This window comes from Trichechus manatus, unplaced genomic scaffold (genome assembly GCF_000243295.1).
Source record: "Trichechus manatus latirostris isolate Lorelei unplaced genomic scaffold, TriManLat1.0 scaffold00102, whole genome shotgun sequence".
Lineage (NCBI taxonomy): Eukaryota > Metazoa > Chordata > Mammalia > Sirenia > Trichechidae > Trichechus > Trichechus manatus.
The window spans coordinates 4758059-4769540 of record NW_004444038.1 but is presented as its reverse complement, the minus strand read 5'-3'; the positions used below and the strand labels follow the sequence as shown (position 1 = coordinate 4769540).

Sequence of the window (11482 nt, the reverse complement as noted above, 5' to 3'; positions counted from 1 at the left end):
TAACTTGATGTCCCTCTCACTGGAAATAATAATAATAATAATACCCCGAATTTCTCTATGACCCATTACTTTTTCTCAAATCAGGACTAACTTGAAAATTAAGCATGTACCTATTGCATAAATGAAAAAAAAAATCAGTGTTTATAGTCAATGGGTAATGAATTCAAACCTTAGTTCTCCCATCAGTTAGCTGTGTAACTGTGAGATGGACACTTAATTTCAAAAGAATTTTCTTGTCTGCCTAACAGGAATAACAGCAACTACTTTGTAGGGTTGTTGTGAGCATTGGTTGAAGTCGTAATATACATATGCTTTGTAAAAGGTTAGGAATTATGGAAATGTTATGTTATTGTTATTAAAATTTGTATAAAGCAAAAAAAAAAAACAAAACAAGTTGCTGTTGAGTCGATTCCAACTCGTAGCAACCCTGTAGGACAGAGTCGAACTGCCCCACAGGGTTTCCAAGGAGCAACTGGTGGAGTGGAACTGCTGACCTTTAGGTTAGCAGCCGAGCTAGCTCTTAACCACTGTACTACCACGGCTCTAAAAATCTATAAATTTGTATAATATTGTTTAATTTCTCCAACTACATTTTTAGCATATTGGGAGTAAGTACCAACTATGTCTGGGTCTCCAATTTCTCAGCTAAAATGGAAATAGTAATGCCAAGCTAAAAGGATTATTGAGAGGGTAAGTAAAATCATAAATTCACAGAGTCCAGCACAGTGTGGGCGCTGCCCTCGATAACTGTTATGCTCCTCTCTCTCCGTCCCTGTATGTAATACAGATCTTTACGCAGAAGGGGTTAAGCGTACTTTGATGGAAATCCTGTTTCTTCTCTGACTGTTCAGAAATGAGAATGCCCTTTAAAAGAGAATCTCATGACAACAAGAACCGACCTGCCCAGTGCGGTTATCTTCAGTAGGAGTGGAGCCGTAATAGAAGACAAATTAAACATCAGTACTATGGTATCCATTCACAGGGAATTATCGATGAGAACAACACATCCGCCAACTTCATGAATTTGTTTTTAATCTACCTACCCACGTATGCAAATTTTAAAAAATTGTTGGAAGTATAAAGGATTATTGAGCATTCAAGGAATAGATAGGCTTATCTGCCACCTTCTTTAAAATTGAAATTCATCCTCTTCTCCATTCCTCACCCTTCATACTACTGATAGTCTTAACTGTGCCCTAACGTTGTCACTTCTTCAAAGGATTCCCTATTTGTTAGTATTATAATTTACTTTTACTAGGTTTAGTGTTTATTTTCTGCATCTCTCTACATCACTATAATATTTTGTAATCTCCAAATGGGCAGGAAATTTTTATCGTCTTTGTTCTCTGATGAAAACCAAACAATTAGAAAAGTGTCTAGAATCTAGTAGGTGCGCATTAAATATTTGTTGAATACATGAAAGAGACCCTATATCACTTTGGGCTATATTGACTGACTTTTTTTCCTAGCAGTTCAGTTTCCCAAAACTTCAAGCTTAACAAAAACAGGGTTCAAATATTTGGTTGCCATGTCATTATCTTCAACTTTAAATATTTTATTGGAAATTGAGCAGAAGCCAGCTCTTGCAACACTGACAAGAGTTCCTCACTATTGATGCATGGGGAAGGAAAAATAGCATTCAGGAAAGATTCTGGTCAAAGGTTACCATGACAGCAGCCAGCTATTTCTGTTCCAGGAAGGAACACACCCTTACTGGATAAGAAGCTCAAATAAGCCTCAGTTTGATACAAATTGGATGGTTGAGTTCTCCATTGCACACCGTCAACACTCATTTTTTAGCCTTGTAAGTCCAAGATGAGCCAGAAACTCCAGTGAAGCAAAGTTTGGATGCTGCAATCTTCTCAGACATCCCATCTTGCCTTGCAAAGGAGTTGGACTCTGGATTTCAAGAAATGAGACTCAAAAATAGTCTTGATATTTTTACTTTTAAGAACTAAAAAAAAGTTTAATTCTTTTAATATCTCAGAGAAATATTGTGTTACAATATGAGGTCATACTTTCTGTGTACTATACTTTAAAAACAAAAGTGGAGCCCTGGTGGTGCAGTAGTTGAGACCTTGGCTGCTAACCAAAAGGTCAGCCGTTCAAATCCACGAGCTGCTCCTTGGAAACCCCATGGGGCAGTTCTACTCTGTCCTATAGGGTTGCTATGAGTCAGAATCCACTCGACAGCAACAGGTTTGGTTTTATTTTTAATTAAAAATTACGACTAAATAAAGAAATGCTAAAAACAACATGTTATCCTAGATTGATGGAACAGACAAAGTACATTAGTGGAATAACTGATGAAATCTGAAGTTTGGAGTTTAGTTAACAGTCATGCTCCAATGTTGGGTTCTCAGTCATGACAAAGATAATCATGGTAATTGAAGATGCTAACATTAGGCGCAACTGGGAAAGGGGTATATGGGAACTCTGTACTATTTTCATAATTTTCCTGTAATTCTAAAATTATTCCAAAATAAATCATTAATTTAAAATAATGGAGAAAAATAAAGAAGATTGGTCAACATCTTTACAATAATTATTTGGAAGATAAAATAAGGGCAATTTTTCACTCTTCTTTTTTATATTTCTTTGAATTGTTTATATTTTCACAATGGTTTTACTGTTACAATTGAGACAAGCATAAAAATCATTATCAATAAAAACAAATTTTGTTTTCCTATAAACTAAAAAATGCAGATTTTAGGTAGCTTTTAAGTTCCCCATTGAATAGCATTACATGAAATATAAAAAGTCACTTGACTTTAAAGACTAGACTTACTGGTCTGACAGAGACTGGAAAAACCCTGAGAGAATGACCCCCGGACAACTTTTTAACTCAGTTCTGAAGTCTCTTCTGAGGTTCACCCTTCAGCCAAAGATTAGACAGGCCTATAAAACAAAATGAGACTAAATGGGCACACCAGCCCAGGGGTAAGGATGAGAAGGCAGGAGGGGACAGGAAAGCTGGTAATAAGGAATCCAAGGTCTAGAAGGGGAGAGTGTTGACATGTTATAAGGGTGGCAACCAATGTCATAAAACAATTTGTGTATTCATTGTTTAGTGAGAAACTAATTTGCTCTATAAACCTTCATCTAAAGCACAATAAAAAAATATTTAAAAATCACATTAATAAGAGACCAAAGGGGCGACTTCTGTCCAGAGGTTAGAGGGGAAGGCAGAGAGAGTAAGGAGCTGGTTGAATGTTCATGGGGAATCAGGGGTGGAGGGGAGGAGAGTGCTGTCGCAGAATGGGGGTGAGCGGTTGGGGTCTCATAACAATGTATGTTTAAAAAAAAAAAATTCTGTATGGGAGACTAACTTGAAATGTAAACTTCATTTAATTACATCAATTAAAAAAAAAGAAAAAAAGTCACATTATTTTATTAATAAACTGTTTTTGTTCAGTAGAACCCATTTGAAAGAGTTAACTTTATTGATAGACTCTAAACTGTTTATCTTTAGACTCTTAAATGAATAGAACTATGTTTAGGTGAGTGTTCAAAAGGTAGATAATCATGATTCCATTTGTAAAGAAATTTTAATATGCAATTTTTAAAAAACCATATTGCCTTAATTATTGTTAAAAATTGGGTAATACCTTCAAGCAAACTCATGAGCTTAAAAGTAAATTTTTAGCTAATATGGGCTCTTTGGCAATTCTTTGATCTTGGATTTCCCCGGATTTCTGTTTGTTATATTATAATCAAAAATGACCTTACGAACTACATTAAATTAATAAGATTTAATTTGAAACACAAACTAATTAAGACAAACAAAACTGGAGCCAAAGCACTAAATCTTAAAATTCAGATGAAAGCAATGTTTACCCTTGGGATGACTGGGGCTGTGATGGAGTAGGAAGGAGGCATGTAGACTGATAGTAATGTCTGCCACTTCATCCTCTACAGCTGTTCAATTTGTACATTGTACTGATCAAGCTGTACATTGAAGACATGTGCACTTTATACCAAAAAACAAAAACAAAATAAACCAAACCTGTTGCTGTTGAATCAATTCAGATGCATAGCGATGCTATAGGACAGAGTAGAACTGCCCCATAGGGTTTCCAAGGCTGTCACCTTTACAGAAGCTGACTGCCACTTCTTTCTCCCGCAGAGAGGCTGGTGGGTTCGAACTGCCCACCTTTAGGTTGGAAGCTGAGTGCTTTAACCACTGCACCACCAGGGTTCCTATGTGCACTTTACTATATACAAACAATGCTTTGATTAAAACTTAAACTATTAAATAAAATGAGAAAACCATGAAACGATAGTTAAAGAGGCTTCTGATTATGGAAGCATCCACATGACTTTTCAGGGAGCCCAATTTATGCCTCAACCTGGTGAACTCAGGGGGTCTGAGGGAAGGTGTCCTACAGCTGGCTCACTGCCCCACCCCCCAACTCTCCTGCCTCCCTGCCACTCTGGTTACAGTCCAGCTCATTCTTTGACTGATTAGTTGTTTTAAATATCAAGTTAAAATATTTCATCAAATGGCCTGTGATTAAAACCTGGCAAATGAAGACATATGGGAAATTTCAGAATAAAAATGATGCCAAATCATCCCCAAATCATTCTAATTTACTTCATATTGAATCCAAATACCATCAACACATGTTCATAGACTGCATACAGTGTACAGATGCCATGAAGGATGTAACAGAAGAGGAAATAGGACCCAGACCAAAGGAAATGTCTAACATTTAGTTGTACAGATGAGACATATACAAATGAAACGATAAACAACCTTCCTAAGTTGTGTTTAGTAAGTACTAAATACTTATTTTTGACATAGTAACAACCTGCGAATGCAGATGACATAACCTTGTTTGCTGAAAGTTAAGAGGACTTGAAGCACTTACTGATGAAGGTCAAAGACTAGAGCCTTCAGTATGGATTATACTTCCATGTAAAGAAAACAAAAATCCTCACAACTGGACCAATAAGCAAAATCATGATGTACAGAGAAAATATTGAAGTTGTCAAGGATTTCATTTTACTTGGAGCCACAATCAACACCCATGGAAGCAGCAGTCAAGAAATCAAATGACATATTATTGCATTGGGCAAATCTTTTCCAAAAGATCTCTTTAAAATGTTAAAAACACAAAGATGTCACTTTGAGGACTGAGGTGTGCCTGACTCAAGCCATGATATTTTCAATTGCCTCATATGCATTCGAAAACTGGACAATAAATCAGGAAGACCGAAGAAGAACTGATGTTTTTGAGTTATGGTGTTGGAGAAGAATATTGAATATACCATGGACTTCCAGAAGAATGAATAAATCTGTCTTGGAAAAAGCACAACGAGAATGCTGTTTAGAATCGAGGATGGCGAGACTTCATCTCACGTACTTTGGACATGTTATCAGGAGGGACCAGTCCTTAGAGAAGGACATTATGCTTTGTAAAGTAGAGGGTCAGCAAAAAAGAGAAAGACCCTCAATGAGATGCATTGACATGGTGACTGCAACAATGGGCTCAAACATGGCAACAATTGTGAGGATGCTGCAGGATGGGGAAATGTTTTGTTCTGTTGTACATGGGGTCGCTATGAGTTCTCACTGACTGGACGGCACCTAACAACAACAGCAGCAATAAACTGATGGCATACTGACGTTGGGGATTAAATGTAGAAAAGATGGCATTTTAGGAAAAAAAAGTCTATGATAATATCATTATTCTGTTAAGTATAAATCCACTAAATGAGTTGACATGGCTTTAAAATAAGCATGATACCAAATATCACATCATTTATTTAAAACTTTGCAAATTATTTCAGCAACTTCGGGAGCTATTTTTAAATGCTAAGACTCCATAATAGCAACCAAAACTAAAATATTTTTAAATGAATTATGAGAGAAGAGTGAAACTTACATGAAGAAAACTACAACATCTTATTGGGAATTTTAAACTCAGATTTTAATAGAGATATTATTAAACATATTCCTGGATATATAAACTAAACATTGTAAAAATTCTTTCTATCCTTTGGAGTCAATTTATGGAGCCCTGGTGGCACAGTGGTTAAAGTGTTTGACTGCTAACCAAAAGATTCGAGGTTTGACTCCACCAGCTGCTCCTTGGAAACCCTATGGGGCAGTTCTACTCTGTCCTATAGGGTCACTATGAGTCAAAATCAACTCAATGACAATGGGTTTGGTTTTTTGGTTTTTATACAATTCCAATGAAAATCCCAATGGCTGTAAAACATATATGGAAAATTAATAAATCAACTGAACATTTTGAAAGGAAAAGAGATAGCCTAAGGCTTTTGAGTCTTACTGAGAATAAATTAAAACAATTGGAATGAAACGAAAAATCAAAGAAAACTGCAAAAAAAATTTCCCATCACCAAAAAAAAAAAACAAAAACAAAAAACACACAAACTTATTAAGCAGAAAAAAAAAATCTTTGAGTTTCAGACAGGTCAGACAAATGATATAAATGTTGATTTTGCAGAAATGATAAAATACATTTTTTCCCTCTACAAAAAGAGAGTGTCTAGTATAGCACTCAAACCATTTTGATTGACAGGGAATGACAGACATTACCTGTCACTAAGATTCTCATCTTCAAACCTTTCACCTTGGACCTAGGAATGCAAAAATCAACTATATACATATATATGTATATACATGTAGGTAAATATATATAAAGTACATAAAAATTTATATGTGTATATATGTGCATATACATGTATGTACGTATACAGTATATGAAAAGGTTTGGTGTATGGCATAATACACAAAAAAAAAAAAAAAAATAAGGGGCAATGAGTTAAATAGTAAAGTAACACACTAAATAATTAAAAAGCAAAAGAAGAAAATAGAGTAGGCTATTAAAGAGACCATGGAGGAATACATTGTTAGCTTTGATGCATATGTAGAAAAAGTATAAAAAATCTTCATAAAAAAACTAAGGCAAAACTTGAAAATCACTATCATGGTTGCATCTGTGTTATGGAATTCAGAGTACATTTTTTTTTCTTTTAGAATTTTTTGTCACTCTCCAAATTTTCTATACATTGAAAATTATTTTGGGAAAAATTTTCTTCAGTATACAATTTTTACATGCCACAAAACATAAGTAAATAAAATACACAAAATTTTTGCACAGCAAAAATAGTGGAAGGAAACTTTAAAAATACTAACAGAGAATATTTTTGGTAGGTGACACTCTGAAAGTTTTTGATTTCTTACTCTATTATTCTTTCTTCTTAAATATGCTATAGCAGATTTTTTATAGACTTCTTATAAGGAGCTCAGATCTTCTTTAGAAAGGTAAAATCAAGGTTTATTTTTAAAACTAATATTTAGAGGCAGGAGAAGTTTGAAGGAGATTGAGGAACCCTGACTCTACAAAATATTGGATCTCATTATAATATGAAATTACTTAGAAGAATTAATTTAATGCAGATAAACTGAATAATAAATCAATAAAACACAAAGAGTCTGGAAATAGATTCAGCTATATAAGAGGAACTGAATGTAATATAGTAAGCTTTCCAATACAAAGAGGTTAACAAGAATTAGTTAATAAGTTTGGTTGAGATATTTAGCTGTAGTTTGGGACAAGTGAAAAGAAATGCAGAAGTTAAAGCCAGAACAGCATGACACACCAAAATAAATGCCAGAAGGACCAATGAGTTAAGTACTAAATAATAAAAAAGCCCAAGCAGAAAATATTAATAGAACAGACTATTTAAGGAGATCATGAAAGAATATATTTTCAGTTTTATTGTCTTAGAGGATATAAAAAGGAAAAGATTGTCACGTTGAAATATACAAATTTAAGATCTCTATAATTACAAACAAGAGTAAAATATTGTGAAAATATTTACATCAAAATTTTGATAAATAATACATCTAATATATAAAGAACTTATTCAAAATTATAAAACATTAAGCCAGACAAATCAGCAGAAGATAAAACTTGAAGTAATTAAAATATGTGGAAGGAAGTTCATTTTTATTAGTAAGCAAACAACAAGCTAAAACAAATTTCAGATTGTTTTACAACCACTAAATCAGACAAAATAAATTTTAAAAGATTAAAGTCTAGAAAGAACATAGAGAAACTGGTGCACCACCTTGCTGATATTTGCGTTTGTAACTCATTTTGAAAGCAATGTGCCAATAGATAGCAAAGGTGATAAAGATGTTCATCTCCTTCAGCTCAGAAGTTCCACTATATGGAATTTATGTTGAACATATCATTCTCAGAAGCATAAGGTATCTGCACAAAAATTTTAGCATGTTCTTTCATAATAAAAAAATAAAAATAAAAACAACCATAATAATAGTAGAATAAAAAACAAATTAACGTACATGTATGAGAATTACTTAGAAATAGGGAAAAGTCTTATTGTATGATAAATCAAAACAAAAATATAAAACAGTATATATACAATATTATATTTAATTATGTATGTAGAAAATACAGATGATAAAATGCAAAATATGAAAATAATTGACCTGTTAGCCATAAAAATGTGTATGTTTCCTAGTTTAAAAGTGTTTAAATCCAAGTGTTACTGATAATTGGCACAGAGATATAATAATTAGGTACCAAATATTTTGATTTTATAAAATAAGAGAGAAATTTTTTCATGGGTAAGTCATACAGTAAAATAATAAATGGATTTATAGTCAGAGCACCTAGTGTGTGTTCTGTGTGTGTGTGTGTGTGTATAACAAAGAGTCCCTCCCTAGTCTACCACTGACTAGGCCTCTCACACACATATCCTCAGAAGCAAGAAAAGGAAACAAATAATTACCTGTGTTTTGCTTACCCCACACAGTCACCGTAAGGGTTAAATAAAGTAGTGTGTGTGAAAACACCTATTCTAATGCTTGGCATATTCTAAGGGCACACACACACACACACGCACACAAAATATTCTTTCAATATCAAAGGGAGGTAATATCAAGGATTTGTTAACATTCTAAATTGTAATATTAACAAATACAATCCAATATTCTTCCTTAATCTATGAAGTAATGGAACTAGAATTGATCATTTTAGTACTCTCTACCAACTCTGAGGTTTTAGAAACCTATAAAATTCTGTGAACATAAAGAAAAACAAAAATCACGAAAGAACTATTACAAGAAAATAATAAATGTATGGACCTCTTGGAAGAGCATACCTTAACAAAAAGTTTCAAAATCAGTATATATATATATATATGTAAACATTTCAAAAATGAGAAAAAAAATTAAAGCAGAGACATATGGGGCCTCCCACTGTATGACCTTTGCTTGGTTTCATAAAATGCTCCTTCAGGAAATGTTTGTCTTCAAAAGACTTTCTATGACTCAGGAAAACAAAATACAATTCTACAGTGACATGAAGTGGAGAGATTTTATTTCTGGAGGGATGGTCCATGCTTCTGGCATAGGGTGTAGTTTCTGTTTGAGGAAACTCTGTGTTCCTTGTTTTCACCTTTGTGTTTAAAGCACAGATTAGATAAATACTTCTATCTACAAAAATCTGCTCATTGGAAGACAGAACACGCTGTACAACCTATTAAATTTGTCATTGCTGGGGTTTTGCCACAAAGCTGAGTCTGGTTTTAAAAGTAAATTTTGTATTCTCTATTTAAGAGGTTTGGAGAGATTATGCTCACCCTTAGTTCCCCCAAATCTGATGTTAATATCTAAACCTGTAAATGCTGTCCTCCCTAACTCCTCAATGCATCTGTCCCCAAAACCTACCTGTTTCTTCCAGACTCTGAGCAGCCCGCTTGCTCCTGCCACCTTGACTGGAGTTGCTTTCTCCTGGGGCTGGTGGTGCCAAGATCCCCTATTGACAGAAAAACCCCAAGTTATTCAAAAGACGTCTGAGGTCGGGGAGAGGCAGTGGTGTGGGAAGCATTGGGGCGGCAGCTGCTGGTAACTCACTTGCAGTCCAGGGGTGTCAGCTGGAGTTTCCCTCCAAGCTGCCGCAGGGGCTCCTGCTTCTGCTTTGGAGGGTGCTGGCAGCTGCTCAGCTTGGTAGGACTGCAGTTTCGCCTGGAGGCTGAGCAGCTCTGCTTGCAGGGTGGCCACTTGGTAGAAAGACACCACTGTCAGGCAGGAGGACAGCAGGGTCAGCAGCAAGGTCATGGACAGGAGCTTTCCGTCTTTAGAGAACCAAGCAGAGGGGCTTTCCTTGTGGGGGAGGATGGGAACACACTCCTTCACTTTCATTTCTTCTCTTTTCGCAAGGCAAGAAGAAAGGAGTAACTGCTCTGTGGAGTCATCCATTTTGCTACTTGAACTTTGAAGGTTAGGGCCTTTAGAATAAGTGACCACAGGGAATGGATCATTTCCTGTTATCGGTGTTTGTTGATGTCCTATATTTAATACATCACAGAGCTTGAGTCCCCCAGGCAGGAGAGTTCTCCCGAATTTTCTTCTTTTCTCCCTTGCTGCATCTCTGCCCCTACTGTACAACAGGTTTTACTGGCATTCACCCTTCTATGGGATTGCTCAATCCATCTTCCTCATTTCACTTTCAGTTTTTGTAAGAATTTTAATGGCATCTCAGAACACTCTTGCACAAATGGGCCCCTTAATCTACTGACTAAGCTTTGAGTTGGATTGGCATACCTTGTGAGATTATGTACATGCTTAAGAAGCTCATCCTGGGCATTGCGAGAGAACCGTGTTGGCTGGGGCCATGTGGCTTTGGAAGCAAGAGGAAAAATATCAGAAAATGTTCCAGTCGGTGTAATAAAAGCAATTAATGTGAAGGTCAGATAAGCTAAGTGCTTTAGCAGTAAATTGTCCTTACTTGGAGTTTTGATTTATTAACAGTCTTTAAGTATGTAATAAAATTAAAGACCTTAAGAGAGGACAGGAAGCCAGCTGGGTATTGTTCTTGTTCTTGTTCTTCTTATAACAATGTAATCAAAAGAATGTGACTAATAAATTCTAGAAGCTTATTTAGATTAGATGTGAAGGGGAATCCATTTTTAAAGGAAACTTGCATAATTTTTTTTTTTTTTTCCTTCTAAGACTCCCTGGCTAGGTGATCAATGATTCATGCAATCTGCCCCTCCTGATAGGTCTCCTTCCACCTCTGCTGTTCTGCTTCTCAGGTTTCAAGTCCCAGCTCAGTCTGATACTGTTTTGAGGTGAATCTGGCCTTATCTCCAATTCCAAGTACCTCAATGCCACCATTGATTATTCTTTCCTTAAAGTACCTTATCTACTAGGCACATATTAGGTTGACTCTGCCCCAACCTAAAGTGTATAAAAAAGGTCCCAACTCAAACAAGAGTCACTTTAGTTTCAAGCTCACCATATTGTCAGACATGGTGATGCTGCCCAAACTCTTTGACTCAGTCCATTCCTGCCTTGTCCTGATCTCTGTCTCCTGTTCATTTCCCAGTTTCTGGCTGTTCTGCCCCCAGCAGTTAACATTGATTCATCATTCAACAAATAGTACTGAGCCCTTACAAGCACTGGGGTAGGTGCTACTCC

General features: G+C 35.6%; 1 protein-coding gene across 1 annotated transcript in view; it reads right to left on the bottom strand.

Annotated features, from left to right (window-relative positions):
• TNFSF13B (TNF superfamily member 13b) overlaps positions 1-10698 on the bottom strand; it is a 34740-nt gene extending 24042 nt beyond the window's left edge. Inside the window, exons 1-2 of the mRNA XM_004382938.2 lie at positions 9917-10698; positions 9731-9818 (exon numbers count right to left, since the gene is read on the bottom strand). Of these exons, the coding sequence (XP_004382995.1) occupies positions 9731-9818; positions 9917-10261 (433 nt within the window). The 5' untranslated portion in view covers positions 10262-10698. The remainder of the gene's footprint in view (positions 1-9730; positions 9819-9916) is intronic.
• Between the last annotated feature and the right edge of the window lie 784 nt (positions 10699-11482).